The sequence below is a fragment of the Lipotes vexillifer genome, unplaced genomic scaffold (genome assembly GCF_000442215.2).
Source record: "Lipotes vexillifer unplaced genomic scaffold, Lipotes_vexillifer_v1.1 scaffold935, whole genome shotgun sequence".
Classification (NCBI taxonomy): Eukaryota; Metazoa; Chordata; class Mammalia; order Artiodactyla; family Lipotidae; genus Lipotes; species Lipotes vexillifer.
This window is the reverse complement of record NW_006777895.1, coordinates 456307-478631: the sequence shown is the minus strand read 5'-3', so window position 1 is coordinate 478631 and position 22325 is coordinate 456307. Positions and strand designations below refer to the sequence as shown.

The 22325-nt window shown below is 43.8% G+C and overlaps 1 protein-coding gene across 3 annotated transcripts in view; it reads right to left on the bottom strand.

Moving 5' to 3' along the window:
- TIAM2 (TIAM Rac1 associated GEF 2) overlaps positions 1-22325 on the bottom strand; it is a 363703-nt gene that overhangs the window by 44208 nt on the left and 297170 nt on the right. For all 3 annotated transcript variants that reach the window (XM_007451339.1, XM_007451340.1, XM_007451341.1), the window contains 2 exons: positions 21639-21731; positions 20800-21063 (listed from right to left, as the gene is read on the bottom strand). In XM_007451339.1, coding sequence (XP_007451401.1) covers positions 20800-21063; positions 21639-21731 — 357 coding nt within the window. The remainder of the gene's footprint in view (positions 1-20799; positions 21064-21638; positions 21732-22325) is intronic.

The window sequence follows — 22325 nt, the reverse complement described above, 5'->3', positions numbered from 1 at the left end:
GAGGTTGATGGAACTCATGGACCAGAAATGCTGGTCCATGATCTAGGCTGATATCACCAATCACTACACAAGAAGAGACCTCAAGAAAATGTCATAATGGTCTACAGAATTCTGGAGCTCCAATTTCTTCTTCCTTTTACTTCTTCTAACACCCTAACCCTGCCCAGAAAAGGACCACGCCATCTGTTTCACATAAGGAGATACAGACAAGGGAGGTAGGAAGGCTTTTATGTCTTAGGTGACTGGGTAGATGGGGAGAGTACGGGCTGGGAGTGGAAGTCACAAGCTCAGCTTTGGCAAAGCCGATTTTGAGATGCATGTGGGCCATCCAGTGCAACATACCCAGGAGTCCAGTAGTGCAAGAAAGGTCTGCACAGGGATGTGGCTTTGGAGCCATCATCATACACTTGGCAGTGAAGCCACAGGGATGGATGGTGCCTCCAGGGAGAATGTGCAGAACGGGATAACAAGAGGCCGAGGGAGAGAGCCCTGGAACTGCTAAGGCACAGTGTGCAGGACAGGAGGTACCTGTCCCTTTAGAGAGAAGCAACAGCCAGAGAAGCACAAGGAAATCAAGGAAGAGCGATGCCACAGACGCCACGCAATGTAAAAATACATTACCTAGGCAACAGAGTCAGATCTGCATTACTGCTGCCTTTACCTTATAAATAAAAAGCTCCAGTATTTCCAAAGAGTTGTATTAAGTACGGGAAATACAACACACAATCCATGCATTTAGTCGTGATGATGATTTCTACAGCGCCCGCTCTGTGTCAGGTATGTACTACGTTCTGGGGATACAAAGATGAAAGCGACCTCAAGTCCCCTGAAGATCTCAGAGACGGCACGGCCACAAGGAGCCTTGGAGCCCGGAGGCGCCAGATGGATATGCTGGAGAAAATAACATGGCTGATGTCAAAAGCGGAAGCGAATTCTGAGTCATCTCTTCAATATATTCACACAACTTTGGAACTTCCTTAAACGCTGAAAATTCCCAGAACCACCTTTCATCTCTTACGAAGGCCAAGTGTTTCCCTGCTAGCAGAACATGCCATGCCCTTCCTCTCAAAATCCTGCTCACCCCAGGACCAAAGGCTTTACTATGAATCGGTGAGGCTCTGCAGCCACCCTTGCAGCCCCTTAACTTCAGGGAGGCCCTTGGTGTGGTGTGGGTCCTCTCTGACGCAGGGCTTGGACAGGAAGGATCACAGGACCCAGCTCCCACCGAGGCTGGCCCCGGGCACCCCTGAGAAGGCAGGTCTGCAAGACAGGACGTCTCGAGCTGTTCCGCCACCCAAATTTCAAGAGGTTGACTGGCAGCTGGGCATCGACAGAGCTTCGGAGGTGACTGATTCCCCTTCCAACCCCACCAGCAGGGCGCCCGCGCTGTCCTGGGGATGGCAAAGCACGAGGAAGCCTAGCTTGACAGCGTCCACAGCTGTGGACCTGGGTCCAGGAGCCTCAGGTTTCAACTGGACCTGCATCCCTGTCTGTAAAAAGCAGTGTGCCCTTCACGTTCTTTCTAGAGGAGAAATGAGAACAAAGTAGGTTCTGGAAGAATAGCAGACTGGCTGAAAGAAAAGTGTAGGCCGGTAAAATTTGAATCCTTATTTACAAAGCTCTTTTAAACAGGCACCGTGCTGACATCCTGTCCTGGGTGCCAAATGCCTAGGCATAGCCCCACTTACACTCTGCCCACATCCTGAGCGCCAGCTGCTAGAGTGAGTAAATATATCCTTCCCCTCCCAGCCCAGAAGTGTTCTCCCTCCTTGGGAGAGCCTCCGTGCAGCCCTGTTCACTAGACACATGTTGGGGCACTGGATCCCTACCAGGGAACACGGGGCATGTGTTACCAGGGCCGTAACACCACCCACCCTGGGCTCAGCTGCTGCAGGACAGATGGTCAGACGCACTCCGGAAGAGTCTTTAGCCAATGTGATTTTAAATAATGAAAAATAACAAAATTACAAATCCAAGTCAAGACATCTATTTATAACTGGTAAATACACTCTTTTGTCTTTCTCCTCTCATTCCTTGTGGAAATTAACAATTTGGGGGGAGGACTAGCAATCTGAAACATGTAGCATCTAACTCTGCTGACATGAGCTGCTACTCAGCCTTGAGTGAGCAGAGCCGCGACTTTCCACGTCACAGGCTCTGTTCCTCCATGTGGACCACTCGGTCCATTTATTTATCCCCTGGTCGGATGGGGGCTGAGCACTGCACACCCACAGGGTACCAGGTCCTGTGTCAGATGCCGTACGTGAGACCAGCCTCAGACATCTTTCTCCTTTAAAACAAACACGTTTGGAGAGTGACGACACACTGGGCAGGCTATCCCAGAAGGTGACTGCCCCCCGCTCTCCTGCACACCCTATAGTTCCCCACAGACAACAAGGGAAACACGGGGCTTCAGGTGAGACACGCCCTAGTCACTCAGTGTCTTCCTGTTCTGAGCATCAGTACAGACCCCACAGGTATCACAGTCGGCCAAGTAACTGGCAACCCCAAACCCTTCATAATTAAAGGTCAAAACACGTGTTCAAGTAACATCCTGGGTATCAACTTAAAAATGGAAACGTTAGGATAAATGTTAAAGCTAAGGTAGCTTCGCCCATACAGCTCACAAAGTGAATTCAAAGTTTGCATTTACATCACTTCCAAATCCAGTTTAGCACAGTTAATATGCAGGAGTGTGGGCTTTGCCATTTATCTCCCCCAGGCCTGTAAGAAGCAGCAGGCTATCTGATGTGTGCAAAGGGGACTTTCAGGAAATAGGTGTCACTGGGGGGGTCGGGAAGAGGGTTTGGTGGCGTCCCTGCCAATCTCCCACCTGCTGCTTACTCTTCAGGAACCTCTCTGCTCAGCAGGCAGCTAGGATGTTGGGCTCATCTGGCTGATGCCATCCCATCACCCCGTCTCGCTGGTTGCCTCCTCCTTACTCAACCAGGCAGCAAGGGCAGAGGCAACAAGTCCCTCCCAGGCCCCGACACCCACCCAGGCGGCCGCCAGCAGCGCCCAGAGACACCAGGCAGCCTCTAGCTGCAGGAGGGCGGGCAAGGTGCTCTTCCCGGGCAGCAGCCAGACAGCTGGTTCCCAGAAAGGCGAGAAAGTCTGAGCATGCCTCTGTGTTCTCAGGAACAGCAACTGTAAGAGGAACTGAGTTAAAATCTCCAGAAGATACCAATCCCGAGGCCAAAAGCAAGAAAGTAACATGAGAGGAGAGCGTTTGTTTCCCCCTATTTAATACAGCAAGACTTTTCTGAGAAATAAATGATGGTAGTCACAGCGTCAGGAAGAGCTCTGCTTCAGTTTGTGGGTTGAGGATTCATTTGGAGGAGCCTGAAAGGACAGGCAGTGAGAACAGGAATTAATTTGAAACTACACGTTTTGTGCTTCAAAGCATATCGTACACTGATTCTCAATACTATAAGCTCCAAAGCCCCCCTTCTGATAATATATACTTTTACTATACTGAAATAAAATTCTTTCTTAACGTAATCTACCTCCACACATAATTTCACACAAAAAAATAATATACGCCTTAATAGTAACACAAGGAGAAAAATAAATGGAAAGTAACAATTTTTAAAAAAATATGTATGTCAGTATGTAAATGCTAGGGTACAAACACTCTAGAAACCGTGACTGTAAGGAGCGGCACCAAGGAACAGAGGAGAGAGCTTAAGCAAGCTGTATTCGGGGCCGCTCCCGGGCGAGGCTCGCTGGTCCGAGAGGAAGGGGCCAGAGAGGTCGCGCCCGGGGCAAGGGCTTGGGCAGAATTTATAGGGGAGGAAGGGAAAGGGGTGTGGTGAATCCGGGAGGGCGCAGGGTATTCCTTATTTGGTGGTCTTTTCGGGTATCGTGGCAATATCTGGCGCCCGTCGCATCAGTCTTGGGACCGTTAGTCCCGCCCCTCGAAAGGCGGGAAGGCTGGGCCAGGTGGAAAGTCCCCAGGTCAGCTCCTGGAACTGGGTGGTCCCGAAAGTTTCGGTCTGATGCAACCTGTGAGTCTGACTGCGTTCCCCTGCCTCGGGCCAGTTGGCCTTACAGTGACGAAGCTGTGCAAAGCCTGTCCCACAGCCTGTCATGGGGAATATCTCAGCTTCATCACAGACCCAGGCCGGAGTGTCTTGGTGGAGATTTCAATGCCTACGGGGTGCTGCCATCACACCTACGGGGTGACATGATTTTCCAAACGGGCAAAGACATTTGACAAAGTTCTGAACAAAACAAAGGTCAAACTCCCATTGATTTATCGGGTTGATGCACTCCTATAAAAAACTTCAAAGTACCCTACAGCTGAGGGGAAAAAAATAATTTGTGTTCACTTGTAAAATGGAGCTGGTTCGTGGCTCAAGTAATTACACCATGGGTTTCACTTACATGAATGTCCAGGAGAACAGTTCTGCAGTGTGAGGGACTGACTTAAACATGCAGGACAGCCAGCACCACGGCCCCAAACACTAAGTGCCGCCTTCCCCCCATTCATTATGAAAACCAAAAACAGACCCATAAACTTCCAAAACGTCACTGGTGGGCAGTACCTCAGCTGCTGAGAACTCTCTGCCCCTCTCCACGGCGAACACTTCAACTTCGCCTCTGGGAGGGTCAGTGACATCAGAGGACACCGAATGCACCAAAAAGCACACAGCCCAGAGCAGGTACAAAGGAAATATTAGCGCCCTCACTTCCTGAGAAAAGGAAACACACTCACCAGAGCAATTTAAAAGACAGCATTTCAATAAATAACATAGCATATTTAACTGGGACTCTCATCTTGAGATCAAAAATGTTTTATTTGATTAATCATCAGCCCTTAGACCCCCTCTGAGGTAAAAACTACAGAACGATAATCTTCTATGAAGACGACTAAAAAAAAAAAAAAATCTAAAAAATAACATCAGGGCCTCCCAGGTGGCGCAGTGGTTGAGAGTCCGCCTGCCAATGCAGGGGACACGGGTTTGTGTCCCGGTCCGGGAAGATCCCACGTGCCGTGGAGCAGCTGGGCCCATGAGCCATGGCCGCTGAGTCTGCGCGTCCGGAGCCTGTGCTCCGCAACAGGAGAGGCCACAACAGTGAAAGGCCCGTGTACAGCAAGAAAAAAAAATACAATAATATTATAGAAGTTACAAGTAAATAATAAATGATTTAAGTTTTCAACCACATAATGCCCTGTGGCATCAAAGCTGTACATACTTGACACTTAACAGTTTTATATCTGCAGTCATCCCTCAGTATCCGAGGGGGACTGGTTCTAGGACCCGCAGGGAAACCGAATCTGAGGATGCAGAACCTGCACATACAGAGGGCCAGCTGTACTTATAGTCACAGTTTGATCTACAGCCATACCACCCAGAATGTGCCCGATCTCATCACATACATAGTTTGTGTGAATTATGTTCTTAATCTACTTGATTTATTCAATTTCTCAGAATCTCTACTATGTAATTCCATAAATGAACAGCTTGTAAAGAAGCAATGAATTTTACATCTGAAAAGAATCTTAGAAAGTATCCAATTCAATTCCTTCATCTGATGTACCTGCGTTACTTAAAAAAGTGTGAGTGTAATTTTAAGAAAAGGTAAAGATTTTGGTAAATCAAGGCTGCCAGTAGAAGGATACAGCATTTTGTAAATACAAAATTACAATTTCTTTTCAGTTCTCCAAGCTTCACACACTATATACAATTCTGTATTAATGCTTTTGACAGTTTATCTTGGTGTCAAGAGCACACTGAGCATTGAGTTCATTTGCACAGAAAAGCTCAAAAATCTCTCAATTTTTAAATATCAATTTGCAAACTTTGTATAGCATTGGTTATTCTTAATTAACTCAGATTTCCCTAAATTTTACTCATGCTTTTACTTAAAGATGCAATGGTGTATGACATCTTTCATTAGTGACATTTGCTGTGCTCTGTCATCCAAGCAAAAGTATCAATCATCATCGGTCAGTGAAAGAGAATGAAAATCAAACCATTTAAATGAAATAACAGAAGGACTACTCAACGAGAGAAAAAAATAACCGTATTTGTTGACCACATTCAAAAGCTAGTCAAGTCTAACCTGTACCATTAACAAACAGATCACCATTACTTTATGTTCTTCTGATGTAGATAGAAATTGATCTACTTTTCAGAAGGTATCTGGGACTCGACAATTCTTTATTGTTATTATTCTTTTGTCAAGGAAATTCAAGGCAGCAGTATGCTTGCAAATAAATTCTATCATAACATAAATGTCATGCCAGAAAAAAATGTAATTTCATAAATCTTCCAAGTGCACTTGACCTGAGGTCACATTCCAATTGGTAATGTTCTTGACAACGCAAGGTCTCTGGCGATAAAAGAGAGAAGTAAATACTGGTGGTAAATGTTTCTTAATAGCAGGCTGCCATGATTTGATTCAATTATCTTGCGATAAATATCCTCAGCATCTGAAAGAACACTTAAGAGGAACAGGAACACGGCGGGTGTTTTCATGGTGGGAATGTGCTGCAGGCCACCTCCACGCTCATTGTAACACGGGGGAGGGAAAGGCCTTCCTGGAAGAGGGGGGCGGGGAATGTAGGTGCACCCATGCTCTCGGGCTCCAGGAGGCTACGGCTGTGTAGGGGTCCTCCCATGGTACCTTATCTGGGTCCCTGATGGGAAGTACAAAGTCAAAGGCAACAGTGTCTTCAGCCAGAGTTTCGTTTCCACCAGAAACCGGTCCCTGCAGAGCTGGGAGGACCACCCAGATGTCACAGTTATATTCAGGGGCATATAACAGACACCACTGTATTTCTGACACTTACAGAACTTTGATAAAGAAGAATTTAAGTTCAAAACCCTTACAAACTACCTAGTTGGAATTCTATTTAAAGACTCTGAGGGACTTCCCTGGTGGTCGAGTGGTTAAGACTCCGCACTTCCATTGCAGGGGGCATGGCTGGCTTCGATCCCTGGTTGGGGAACTAAGATCCCACATGCTGCGCGGTGTGGCAAAAAAGGAAATAATAATAATAATAATAAAATTAAAACATTAAAATAAAAATAGAGACCCTGAGAAGAACCCTAATAACTCATTACTCGCAAGTTTCTATTGGGGGATGTGCTGTAAGAAAAAAGGAAACCTGAGAACCAGCTCCTTTCAGGAAGTGCTACTGTTCTGTGGGATTAAAGTAAAAAAACAACAGTATCCAGCCATAAAAAGGATGAATGAATGAAGTACTGAGTCACGCAGCAACATGGATAAAGCTAGAAAACATCACGCTAAACAAAAAAGGCAGACACGCAGGCTACATATCGTACGATCCCCCTTCTATGAAATTGCAGAACAGGCAAATCCACAGAAACAGAAAGCAGACGCATGGCTGTCGGGGGCTGAGGGGAGGAGTGCAGAAGGAGTGACGGACGGCTGGGCACCAGGCTAATTCTCTCCTGAAAATGTGCCCAGTGTTCTGGTCCTCCTGAAAAGGGGGTACTGCTTTATGCTTTGATTACAAACTGCTGGAGGGCAGCAGCCGGTCTCATTCCATTCTCTTGTCACAGTGTGAAAATATAGCACATAACAGTACCAAAAGATCCTTGATCAATGATTTTTCACAAGCTATACCTTCAATTAGATGCAGCTGCTTGAGAAACGGCGTTACCTATTTTAGGCCTCTGGCATTCAGTAAGTAATTGTTCCAAGGCATGAAATTTGTCCTACCAACTTGAAAGAATGAATACCTCTCCCAAGCAAGTCTAATTTAGCCAGGTATGTGTAACTCGCCCAACAGATTTAGCTCCTTATGTTGCTATTGAATTTAGACTCATTATGGCAGAACTGGAAATTCCCAGTCCTGCACAAACTGATGTTTGAAGCTCTTTGGCGGCATGTGCTTTCTCATTAATTTGCTAAGGACTTTTCTTTGCCACCCTTCCTGGCCCTGTCTTCACTCTGTTTACAAATGGAAATTGTAAAAAAAAAAACCTAAGGGTAGAAGAAGCATTACCAGCTTTTGCTTGTTAGCAGTAACATATTTACACTTTTAAGGATTTCTATCTGCTTATTTTAAAGCACATGCTGGCAATCTACCCTGGACTGAGTGGCCCAGTGCAAAAAATGGTCTTCTCTGTTTCAATACAAGTGATCTGATTGTGCCTCTAACTTGGACCATCGGAGGAAGAGGGGTGAAAGTGAGAGGAGATGTATATGTATACCTACAGAAAGAAAGTAAGAGAAGCTGGAGGGAGAGATCAAGCAGGATAATGAGAGCATGCAAGTAAACAGGCAGATGAGAAATGCACAAGCCATTGTGGAAACACTGGTGTGAATCCTGGCTCTGTTACCTACTAGCTGTGGGAACCAGGGTTTTTTTTTTTTTTTTTTTTTTGCAGTGATGAAAATGTTCTGGAATTAGATAGTGGTGATGGTTGTACAACTTTGTGAATATACTAAAAACCACTGATTTGTACAGTTTTAGAGGTGACTCTTATGGTGTGTGAATTACACTTAACTTTTTAAAAAGAAGGTAAAGATATCAGTGCAGATTTTACAGGAGAGAAATTAGAGTTAAAATAGAACTCCATCATAAGTGGGTTCCAAAGAACCAAATCACACGAAATATACAGCTGCATCACTGCAAGGTTAATGAGAATCAGTGTGAATTATCTAAATAAATAAAGGTGCAAGAATAAAGATAGCAAAACTATTACTAAACAATCGACCTCTCCCTGCACTGAGCAAGCCCCAAATGACCACCAGGCAGTTAGTTCCTAATCGCCACCCCCAGTCCCCAGATAAGAACCCAGATAAGACAAGGGCCCTTATCAATGCAGTTACATCTAAATTTGCTGTACTGCAGGACACATTATTATTGGGTTTTACTCTACGTATGTTAATAGAGGAATATTTAAAAGGAAAAAGAAAAGTGGTTAAAATCCAGTTCCCCTACATGGAGGGAAAAACAAGAAAATACAGTTCTCTCCCTATCTACGATTGACCATGACCTTGTCCAAGTTACTAGCAACTTAATGTGTCTCTGTGCCTTGATTTACCCAGCTGTGAAAGTAAAATGATAATAACACATCTCTGCTCCATAGGGTGATGTAATGGATAATTAATGCTTTTAAGGTTCTTGGTGATCTTTATATTTGAGACAGCCTGTTATTATGACGAAGCCTTAACAAACACCTTCTCTCCAGCAGTCAAGACCTGATTCTATTTAGAGAGGTAATGAGATATGGTGCAAAACCAAATGGAATGCTTGATCCATTACTTTGCTTTTTTCACTTCATAAACTTGTGTAAAATAAATGCACACTCCTACAGTTGTTTAACTTGGTGCTTTAATCATATTGAATAACTGAATTTTCGAAAAAGAAAAAATGTTAAACTCTTTTATCCGATCCTTCATTTTAAGAGGATTTAGAAAAGGAGGAGTTAGAATAACCTGCCCAAGGTCAAGCATGAGGCCTGGAGCTAGAAGCCAGGTCCCAGACCCACTGTCTTTTATAAACATCAGTACCCCCAAATCAAACTTAAAACACATCTATCAGCATTGACTTTCACCGGGGATACAGAGTTACTCTTCTTTTTTTAGCCGTGGTTTTGGTTCAAGGCACACGCCTATCAACCTGCCTTTCACTTAACAGACAGTTGAGTGAAACGCCTGCTATTCACCAAGAAGTGTGCTCCCTGCTGCGTCCAAGACATCTTTGTGTTCCTGAAAGGCCCTGTTTCTCAAGGGAATTTCAATCAGTTGAAAACGGTACGTAAATTACGACAAGCACACAGGGTGACAGTGCAAGGCGATAAATCTTAACTTCCACCTCAGGTATACAGACAAAATGCTTTCGGAGCTCAGAAGAGGAAGAGCCCATGATCCCTCCAAGGTGACATGCAGGCAGCCCCCCTCCTTCTTACAGAATACAATCCTAAAAGTAGGAAAACTGAGTCTATAGGTTCTGTGAAGATTTCTATTCCCAGGAATCTAGGCAACTTGTGACATTCCTATTTATACCTCAGCTTTTAAACACTCCTGACACACATCTTAATTTCCTCCTTCCCCAGGGAAAGCACAGGACCTGCTGGAGCTCAAAGAACATCCCCAGGGGGGCTACCGGCTCACCAGTCCAAACACACCTGACAACTGGCATTTTGGGGTCACAGGTATTAAGCTATGAAACCAAGGCTTCTTATCAACATTTTTCAGGTCCCTTTTCCCCTCGTTTTTATAAAATAATAATGACAAAATTCAGTAAGCGTTCAAATAAGTTTGCGGATACTACGAAACAAAGATGCCTAAACCTCGCAGAAAGGTGATGTGGTCCTTCATCAACTGAAACATGAAAGTCAGAATTAGATTCACAAATAGCAATTTAGGAGTAAATAATTAGTGTTGGAAAGGTAAAGGCAGAAAAGTTGCCAATAGCATGTCCTTCTGTTTAGAAGCTTCGAAGTGCTTCACCGGAAATTCCGGATTCCCTCAGAAGCCCGTTGGGAAACTCTGGGGAGGAAGGGACATTCTAGAAACTGTTCCACGTGGCACAGCATCTGTCCCCGTCCTGGGGCAGCTGATCAGGGCTCCTCACAGAAGACACAAAATAATTTTGCTGACAACTGCATATGTCTCTTAGCAAATAAATTTTCCCAGAGCTACTAACAAGTAACAAACTTGGATAACTTGAACTTTGTCACATTGTCCCATAACATGTTAAGGTGGCTAATGGCCAAAAAGCAAAAAAAAAGGGATAAAAGATAAAGGGATTTGCATGGGATTGGACAATTTATAAAAAGAGAATCAGAGCTGAGTCCTGTAGGATCAGAAATACATTTATAAGCTGCAAAAATCATAACCGAATTGTTTGAAAGGAATTAATCTGCAGCTCTTGAATTTCAAACTTGATTGTTTTCTCCTATAAACAAGCATGTGTTTGCCTTACGCTATGGGTGGGAATCTTTAAAGTCGGCAAGTTGTCATTCAAATCTCCGTTTCCCTTGATGTGGTTGCCTTTGATGAGTTGTGGGATTTTATGGATGGCTTTCAGTATAAGCCATTAAAACCATTTGGAAACAGGTGGGATATTCACTATCAATACAGAGGCTTCACACAAGGTGTTCCAAAATGAACTCCTGGTCATCTGCCAAAACCGCTCCACAGACAGCTTCCCCATCTTCATTGCTGACAACTTCATCCTTTCCACGGCTCAGGCAAAGCCCGGGAGTCCCCCTCGGCCTCTGTTCCTTCCCTCACACCACACAGCCATCTCTGAGCAAGTTCTGCTGGTTCCACCTCCCCCGCGACCACTGAGAACAAAGCCACCATCACCTCTCGCCTGGTCACTGCAAAAGCCTCCGTCCCACCCTGGCCTCCTACAGTCCATTCATTCTCAACAGTCACTGATCCCTTTGAAACGCTGGTCAGATCATGTCACTTCTCTGGATGATCCCGCGTGTTCCCCAGAGTCAACGTCAGACCTTGGGAACACATCTAGGAAGCAGCCAGACAGCTCTCCTGCAATGGTTATTTCAAGAAAAAGCACTTATATGGTGTTGCAAGCTGAACCAGCTGCTTTTTTTTCACAAAACACAATTTTTACTGAAGAAAACGACAGAAAATACGTTTTTTTAATGAGCAAAACGAACCCGTCATTTCCAAGGGGAAAAAAATGACAGTACTTGTAGATATAATTCAAACTTTCCAGCAAAAATTGGTATTTTGGAAAACTTGTGTTCACCACCATGAGTTTGACAGCTTCCCGATACTTTGTGAGACTTTTCCAATGAGACTGGAGGTGATATTAATGAATGTGATTTTTAATGCTATATAATAAAATGTCCATTTTGAAAGGTCTGCATAACCAAGCGATCTAATATTTTGGAAATAACCATTGCATGTTATAAAATAATACATGAGTAAAAAGATCCATTCAAAGCGCAAGACAGGCCAATGGACTTTAATGTGACAAAGTAAGGAAAGTCCACCAATAAGGTTTCAGATTCCACACTGCAACTGACATTGAAGGAACTACCTCTTGTTGAGCTTTGGTGTAATATTAAACAAGAATATCTGCAACTATCTGAAAGGATTATTAAAATACTCCTCCCTTTTCCGACTACAAATCTATGTGAGGTTGAGTTTTCTTCAAATCACTTCCACCAAAACAACACAGTGCAACAGACTGAATGCAGAAGCTGATGTAAAAATCCAGCTGTCTTCTACTAAGACACACATTAAAGAAATTTGCACAAAAGTAAAACAATACCACTCTTCTCACTGATATATACACGATTTTGGTTTGGAGAACTAATTCATTTTTAGAAATATGCTTACTGTGTTAACATGACGTGTATTCATTGTTGTTACGTTAAAATAAACTTTAATCGATTTTTAAAAATTTCTCAGTTTAAATTTCTAATATACTAAATACGGATAGATAGTAATACAACTAAGCTCTTTAGAGTCCCACATAGCTAAGCTCTTTGGGGTCCCTGATAACTTTTTACAGTAAAGGATCTGGAGACCAGCAAGTTTAGCAACTGCAGAATCAGAGCCATTATCATGGTGGACTGATTATTGTCTATTCACACGTCTACCCCTCAAAGTCTGCCCACCCCGAAAGTGGGGACTGTGGCTCTTTATTTTTGTATCTTTGCCATCAAACACAGTGCCTGACGCATAAACACAAATTTATTATCTTACTGGTTCTGGAAGTCAGAAGACTAAACTTGGTCAGCAGGGCTGTATTTCATGTGGAGGCTCAAGGAGATAATGTTTCCAGGCCTTTTCCAGCTTCCAGACGCTGCCTGCATTCCTTGGCTCACAGGCCTGCAACAATCTCTGCTTATGTCATCACATCTTCTCTGATTCCGACTCTCCAGCCTCTCTCTTATAAAGACCCTGTGATTAGGCCCATCCAGATGATCCAAGATAATCTCCCCATCTCAAGGTTCTTAATTTAATCACATCTTTGAAGTCCCTTTTGCCATGTGAGTTCCTTTTGCCATATTCACAGGCTCCAGGGATTAGGATGTAGACATTCCTGGGGGAGCCATTATTCTGCCTACCACAAGCCATGTATGAAAGGTAATGCAGTTAAAGGCAAGGAGAAAATCACCCCACCGTTTCCCCCAACATTTAAGAGTCTCCAGGCCAGGATGAGAAAGAAACTAAGCACAAAGATTACCTCTGGGAGATAAACTGGGTGGCCAAGGACAGGATGGGAGAAATTTCTCTCTTTTATTTGTTTAACTAGCACTTACATGGCCTTTACTATGTGCCAGGCACAGTCTAGTTCTTTCCAGGTATTAGTTCATTGATCCCATGATCCAAAATCCTAAACTACTTTACAGTTGCAAAAACTCAGCACAGAGAGTGTAAGTGACTTGCCCAACCAAGGCCACCCAGCTAGTAAGTGGGCGAGCCTGAAGCCAAGACTCGCACCCAGGGTGTCTGGCTAGTGTCCGTGCTCTTAAGCCACTTGACTACATAGCTTAGGGGGACTTACCTATCACAGTTTAACCTTTTATACTGCTGGAATTTCATATCATGCCCATGTAATACCAATCCAAAAAAATTAAAGATACAGCCACATATAGCTGTCTCTAGAAGTGAGAGCTAAAAGGGAGATGTCTATACTTGGTCCTTCCTGAGTCTCAATTCCTTCATAGGGAGGAATAAAGTCAGGAACATAATTCATTTACAAAAGAAGGGGAACAAAAAATGGAAATGCAGACAAGCATCATTTGGCAATCAGTAGAAACATCCACAGGAAGAGTCAGACCTTTTTTTTTTTCCTTTTATGTAACAGGCTATGTAACATTTCCTCTATACAACAAACAAGCATCATTTGGCCATCAGTACTGGTAACATCCACAGGAAGAGTCAGATCTTCTTTTTCCTTTTATGTAACAGGCTATGTAACATTTCCTCTTTCCAACAACAGGTAACAGTTTTACAGAGCTACTACCTCATAGAGACCTGGCTCACTTTGCATGAACAGGAGACTATATTTGATCCAAGCATCCCAACTTTCAAATGGCTATTAAAAGTGATATATCCAAGAGAAATTGCACGCTGTGTTCTTCAGAGAATTCTGTAGATTTTAACCTGAATGGTGAATTTGGATGTTACGTTAGGACAGAGAATACTGGTTTTACTCAAAATGCCAGCAAGTTTTATGCACCAGCTTCTCCCTCAGTCCCAACACTGCCTCATCCTCGGTGCTACGGGCATCTGCTCACCACCAGCCGGCCTGGCCTGAGGCCAGCCACGTCCCTAAAGGGGACCTGCAAGGACCATGCCGCTAGTGGACACACACATCACAATGCTGAGGAGCACTTTGTTTTTATAGGGCACGGATAGTAATTCATATATTCATTCTTTCCCCAAAAAAGAGTTATTTGAGTCTTTATTTTACAAGGGACTTTTGATCATTAAAAATAACAATACTGTAAGAGCCAAAGGAATGAAGCTCTAGCAGTGGAATAATAAAGCCAATATGCAGAAGGTGGAGTATCTACCCTGCAAGGATTTCGAGCCACACTTTAGTGCTCCTTAAATGACCAGACAAATTCTCTGTTTTGTTTTTTTTTTTTAAGGCAGGGGAAAGTAAGGCAATACTCGCTAGTTTCTTCAGCTACCTGCCATGATATATTTGTTAAAAACCCCAGGAGTTCAGCGTTTTAATACAAGCTGGCCCCAACAGACTTTCCAATGTTATTTCCCACGCACACAGAGCCAGGTGACCTCTGCTTTGGGCCTGTGTCACAGGTTACATGCTCTCTATGAAATGCTCTCCCGCTTCCACCACACACCTTCCAATCTACAACCTGCCCATCTAACACGCTCAGCTCAAATGCTAACCTTTCTCCAATTCTCACACCTCTCTTTGGGGACCCCTTTGCTCCCAGTGGAAACAAACAGAAAAATCAGTGGGAATTCTACCTCTGAGGTGGACCTCTAATTCTCTTCATTGAAAAGCTTTTTTTTCAAACGTGAATTATTATTTACAAGTGTTTTTTTACTTTTCCTACTCAACTATAAGCTCCTTGAAGGTAAAAAATAACATCTAGCTCATTTTTATATACCTGCAACATTTAGCAAAAAGTTGTTTATTTGTTAAATAAACAAGTGAATAAATGAATGAATATGGGAAAGAGGAAAACAAACTCCCCAATAACAACACTAAGTTTTATAAGGGAATTAGCACCCAAGGATCATAGTTACTGCTAACAGAAAACCACATTGCTCACTTCTGCTGATGAAACTGAAAACTACCTTAGGAACCATCATAAGAAACTACAAACTCTGAGACCAAAGTTCTCTGTGTCCTGGTAAAAGTCAGTGTTTCCCGCCCAGATTTTTTTAAAAAATTTTTACATGCGCCAACCATCTTTAAGAACTTGAATATGTTTTGACATCTGGGGATCCGGGGTGCCAGCCAGAGAGACTCAGTAACAGCAGTTTCACACACAAACAGGGCATTTTCTGAGCTCATTGCTCTTAGCTATCCTAAACCAGGCTATGGAAGCCGAAATGCCCTCACTCTCATAAACAGGAGATAAGTGGGTTCGCCACATCAGAGCTGGCTCTGTAACTCTTCCCCTGGTGAAAGCTGTATAACGGACACATACATTCCCAGGAGCAATTCATTCCAAAGAGCAAATTTGCATCTAAGTGGCTTCTGGCAGACTAAGACTCTACACTGCTCATACAGCAGTTTAAGAAGAGTGATTCAAAGTCGGGTGGGGAATTAAAAAAAGAACCTCAGGCTGCAATTACCTTCATCATCCAGTAAGAAGCATTTGCTGGGCTGACATTATCTAAATGGAAGCAGGAACATAGGTCTTTTCTATTTTTGTCTCCTGTTAAGTATACCCCAATCCTAACAAGGCCATATGAACAGCTGTTTATAGATGGAGAATACATTAATGCCACATCAAGTTCAATGTTTACATAAAGGCTTTGTTCAGGAAGTCTATGCCCGATGAGATGCTCTTAACAGCTATTGGAATTTTTCAAAAGATGGCATACACTGGAAAAGGGATTTTCCAGGTAAATCAAAAACAGCATTAACAGGAACCCTATATCAACAGGGCTGGCACGTCTGATGCCTTCAATAGTGGCCTTGTTGGCTCAAAAATAACACTGGCTTCTCTGGGGAGCTCCAGCGGTAAAACTAATTCTCTGTATAGAAAAGTCTTTACAGACGATATTTCCGCTCAAGTCAAATACTGCCTCTAGATATTTCTTCTCTCTCTCTCTCCTATAGAGAACTAGAACAGAAATTCAAACCCTTACAGGCAGGAATCAAATGGTCATTCATTTCTAAGGATGCAAAGGAACTTAGTACTGAACACCCGTCACTTCTCGGTGCATCCCTGCCCATTCCACTCCTCACAGCATCAGGGGAATGTCACAGCAAAGCCGCTGACTGTTGCAAGTTCTTTGCTTCTCAGTGTATCAATCCGCTGAATGGGACTGTCTCCTGAGGGTGGGCTGAGAACCAATGAGGGGAACTGCTCATTTGAGAATACCGCGTGCTGCCTCCAGATGGACAGTGGTGGGGCTGGGGCCATGGGATCCCTGACTGAGAGATTAACAACACACAGGCATAATCGCTGTCACTTGCTGAGAACTTTACACACATTATCTTGTTTAATTCTCAAGAGCTGGGCACAGAAGCGTTCAGGGAAGGGTAGGTCCTACTGCTGAGGATCAGACCACCTCCTTCAGACTGCTGGCCTTGACAATGTGAGCGAGCCCTGGTCCACGACAGAGCTGGCACTACCACAGACCACCTGAAGGGGGCTTTCTGATTGCAGGATCCAGGAATTTGCATTTTCACAAGCTCATTGGGTGAGTCTTAAGCACCATGAAGTCTGAGAACCATTTCCTTAAACACTATACCCATCCACGAGCCTCAAACACCACTCGGATGCTTCTTTTCTAGAAAAGCATGGAACCTGAGCAGCAACTCAATCCCTGCCGGAGTTCCATGGGACTTGTCACCGTTCCCACCATTTCTTTCACTCACTTATATATAATAAGAGGGGTTTTGCTTTTGTTTTCCCCAGCTCAAACCTGATCAAGACACTAAAGCTAACAAACATGAATTTCTGGATGCCTGACTAAAACCAAAAGTGGACCGAAAGTCCTAAACTCACGTCGCTTACCCTCCGGTCTTGCATATTTTAAACACCCAACAGGGCTCAGTGAATATTCAGCCCAGACAGTTAAGACAATACCCAGAACAGCTGCTGCGGGCTCCTTCTACCTCCACCTTCTGACGTTCTTACAGTTTCTACTCAAAACAAACAAACAAAAATACCAGGTCTTCCCTTCCAGAGAGCCAGCTGTGCGGTTTTTATTAACAGGCAAAGGATTAGCTTCTCGGGAAAATAAAACAGGGAAAGCTGCCTTTGGTAACGCTGAGAGCACATGAAATTTAGGGAAAGGCAGACTCTGAAATGACCACTCCTAAGGATCATTCAAAGTTGCATGCAAAACTGTTTTCCAAAAATCACTTGAATTCTTTTATCTGTGTAATTTTAAAACCTTCTTTTAGCATGAAAGTGGGACTACTGTTTCCTAATTCATCACCAAAGCAAGTCAAGGTAACCTTTAATGAGACACTGAGCTCACAGGATGGGGGGAGGGGAGAGGAGACTCCCGTGTTCAGGTTTCCTGCCCCACAGGAGCCGGGCTGGACCCGAGGAGACACCGACTAGCTCAAGCTCACGGCGGCCCGTGGGGCAGGGACGGAAGCCTCGTCTTCCAGGTGAGGAATCAAGCCTCTGTGTCCTCATTCGGGCTCCCCCCAGATGCAGAGCCTGAGCCAAGGTCGTGGGTACAGAAGCTTCTAGAAGGTGATCCCAAGAAGCCCAAGAGAGGGAGTGAGGCCAGTGAGACCAGAGGGCAGAAAGCCCATAAAAGGTGTGAAATGAGGTTCCACGTGCAAGAGGAATCAACTCCACAGGGGCCTCTGAAGAACTGTGGGGTGCACCCCAGAACTGTCTCGGCAGGGGATAGCACAGCTGGGGTGTCATCCAGCGATGCCCACTCCTCGCTGGCTGAGCGCTGCCCCCAAGGTCACACAACCTGTGAAGGGCAGGCCGGGACTCAAGCCCAGGTGGGACTCAAAGCCTGCCTGCCTGTCACCACCCCGTCCACCTTCCCCACTTCCACGAACATGGGCTTCTCGTGCCGTCGTGATGCGAGGCTCAGCTGAGAGCTTCCCTCTTTGCTCTCTCCTCTCCCTTGTCCTCTTCCCTCCATCCCCCCAACACGCCCCCGACCTTAAAAACAGACAGGCTTCCTTCTGAGATGTTCACGCACAGGCGTCTGACTTCCTTCACAAGCTACACAATTACTTCAAAAAAGAAAACAAACCAAGGGGGCAGGGGGTGGGGGAGGGACGGGCTGGGAGTCTGGGGTCAGCAGACGCAAACTATTCTATACAGAATGGATAAGCAACAAGTCCTGCTGTAGAGCACAGGGAACTGAATTCAATATCCTGTGATAAACCATAATGGAAAAGAACATGAAAAAGAATGTATATATATGTATAACTGCATCATTTCGTTGTACGGCAGAACTTAACACGACACTGTAAATCAACTATACTTGAGGGTTTGTTTGTTTGTTTGTTTTTTGTTTTTTTGCGGTACGCGGGCCTCTCACTGCTGTGGCCTCTCCCGTTGCGGAGCACAGGCTCCGGACGCGCAGGCCCAGCGGCCATGGCTCACGGGCCCAGCCGCTCCGCGGCATGTGGGATCTTCCCGGACCAGGGGCACGAACCCGCGTCCCCTGCATCGGCAGGCGGACTCTCAACCACTGTGCCACCAGGGAAGCCCCTATACTTCGGTTTTTTTAAAAAAGAACAACAAATTGATAGAGAAAAAAAGAAAGAAAAGAAATCAATTCCATATTTGCCAAGCATTTGGGAAAGCAGTCCATCATGGCTGTTTTGTTCCAACACAAGCACATTACTCTGGAGCAGTGGAGGGCATAGACAGTAAATCCCTGGGGAGAAGATGCTTCATGCCCACAGAGCACGGTCTCACCAGGAAGACAGGGTGGTGATAAACCATCCAGGGAAGGATGGGCAGAGGTATGCACTGCATCCGTGCGGGTACCTGTGGCATACACAGTTCAGACCAGGGTGGAACAGCCCTGCCACAGGCTAAGCTAAGCCACGTGTACAACACACTGACATGGGTATTCCTGGGTAAGTTACAAAACTGTAACCCGTAAGAATGGGTCCCTAGGACAAGAACTCTAGCAGTCATCTAACATATCCAGGCCCTCCTCTTACGCTGTTTCCTTGCCAAAAAAAAAAAAAAAAATTTAAAAACAGCGACAACAACAACAACAGGGGAGTGTCATTGTCATTTCAGGGTCCATCAGTGTCTTCCGATAAAGCTGTATCAGTAATAATATTTTTTAAAGATGTACTTTCATTTTAACAAAAAAAAAAAAAAAAAAAAGTGAAAAACAAGATTAACTGACCTGCTTGATCCTTAACTGTTTGGGGAAGAAAAAAAAAAAAGTAAATTTGCCTCTTCTGCTACTTTCTATAGGAATTCATTCCTGCAAGTACCAAAAGTGTTATTGTTTCTGCAGTGATTTCTTATTATGACAGAATACATAGAGACATAACAGGCAGTGAATGTATCCCTCAAGAATAATGAATCCAGCGAATGGACACACGATGTCTTATGTAGAATACTCAGACCTGTAAGAGCAGCCCAGGGTGGCTGAATCATGACCCTAATATAACCAAGTAATTAATTAGTCCCATCATAATTTTGGTTTTATGACACTCGCTTTTATATGTCAATAGTCAATGTAATGGCATTTTAAATTGGAGGGAGACCTCAAGAGAGGAAAAGGCAGTATATACCTTATTGAATCACAAATCTTACAATCTGATTTTTTCATTCCAAAGATGACCTAATAAACTTGTTTTATAATTAAACTGATCCTAACAGCTTCTCTTTTTGTTTTCCATCTATTTGTGGTAATCATGCAGAGATTTCTATTGGAAATCTATTATCATTATAATTAAGTATAAAAATTACTTTGTGTGCTTGTAACATAAGACCTCACGCTTGGTCTACTACGGGGGCTTGGCCAGCTCCCTCCAGGGGTACAGAAGGAAACCACAGGTTTTCAGTGTGAGCTGGAGCCCCTAAGTTACCTGACTACAAAATATGAAATATGTACGAATAATAGGCTCAGAAATTCAAACCTTCAAATGACTGCCTTACATGGAAATCTCACCTTCAGAAAAAAAAGCTGGCATACAATTTTTCATTTTTAGGCCTTTACAAAATTTTAGAATTCATGACCTACGTGAAAAGTTCGTAGCTTATTGAGGAAGCAGAGTACTCAACAAAAGAGTTAAAGAACTGAACTGCATCAACCCTTCTTAGAACCCAATAAATGAATGCAAAATGCCTTTGCCTTACACTCAACTGAATAGAAAAATCAACTTTGGCATTTATGCTGGCTTTCATCTCCTTCAGTAACAAAGTAATTACAATACTAAATATCACGGGTGATTTTTTCTTTTTAAGACTGCAATTTTCAAGAAAGTTATTTTGTGCAAAAACCATTATTTTCTATTTTCACTAAAAGAGATAATTACTAAAATGCATGGAATTTTATATCAAATCTACTTGGTTGGCATCTGTGTTCCTCTAAGACATGAGAAAACATTCTTTGAATAGCTCAAATGATCTCAGTTTGCAAGCAAAATCACAAGCCTACAAATACGAGCTGGTGATACCAGCAGTGAAGAAGGGAGAAAGAACAAAAGCTTACCATTTGCCGTTTCCTTTTTAAAGTTATCCAGGAATTCCTCCAGGAGTTGGGACTGGTTAGGAGGGGGCAGCAGACCCTTCTGGTCCCTTGAGAACAGGTCACTGTCTGACCAGGAAGAACACAGAGTTGCTTTTGTGTCCGGCAGCCTGGCAATCAGAGTGAGCTCGACACTCTTCTCAGAAAACAGGGCCTCCATCTGCTTGAGGTGAAGATCCGACACAGCTTCCCCATTTAAGGTCATGATTTCATTGCCCTTTCTCAGCCCTGAGGAGAAAGGGGACACAGAGGAAGAAGAAAGAGAGAGATTACTGAGAGAAATATTTTAAGATGAAAGACGGCTGCAAACTCAAACCGTCTAGCGTTCTCAGGGACCGCTCTGTCGCCACTTTAAAAGAAAGCGCCAAAAAGTGTAGCATTCGGATTCCACTGATAACAAATTTCAGCTCTCTCAGACTAGTATTAGAAGAAATAGCTTGAGAGTCACTCAAATTGATTATTCCTCTATGTGATATTCAGTGCCCTGGGAAATAACATTTGCCTGTGTCTGTCTGCCTGGCTGGCTCCATCTGTCTGTACGTATGCATGTGTACTGTGTGTGTGTGTATACTCTCTCTCTCTCTTTCAAAACCACACACACAAATTCTCTCTCTAGATATACCTATAGGTGTGTATGGATATGGATATGGAGATGGATTTTCAATTCAACTATTAAGTTTACTTTCTTTAAAATTCTAGGAGAAATTGTTTTCTGGCAAAATCAGAAGAAAATTTCACTAGCCAGACTGCACTGCAACCGCACAGAATTAAGAGAGAACAGAGACACCGTGAGCCTCACGGACCTTCCCCATATGCCGGGCCACCCGGGAGAACATCGCTTATAAAAATGCGGCTGAGGTGCTGATGCCCGTCCACCTGCGCAGTCACTGCAAAGCCTGGGAATGAAAATAAAAGGAGAAAACGAGTCTAAATTCATCACACTAAATCAATGGGCAGCACTTCCTTGACCATCTATTCTCATAAGTATGGTATGATTAGAAAGTCTAAATTACAACTATTTTGATATCTAGCAGGGGCAGAAAAAGGGGAATGTGTCAAATCTAAAGGTATAAGAAAAATGAGTGCACAGCCTTGTTCAAAAGTTGAGACAATCTATCCATGTTCAGAGCAGCATTATTCGCAACAGCCAGAAGGTGGAAGCAACCCAACTGTCCATGGACAGAGGAATGGAAAAACAGAACGTGGTAGAGACATACAAGGGAATATCTTCACTCAGAAAAAGGAAGAAAATTCTGACACACGCTACATCACAAACCTTGAGGACATTATGTATGCTACATGAAATAAGCCAGCCACAAAAGAACAAATACTGTATGATTCCACTTATATGAGGGACTAGAGCAGTCAAATTTATAGAGACAAAAAATAGAAGGTTGGTTGCCAGGTGCTGAGGAAAGAAGGAACGGGAAGTTATTGTTTAACAGAGTCCCGGTTTTGCAAGACAAAAACAGTTCTGGAAATAGATGCTG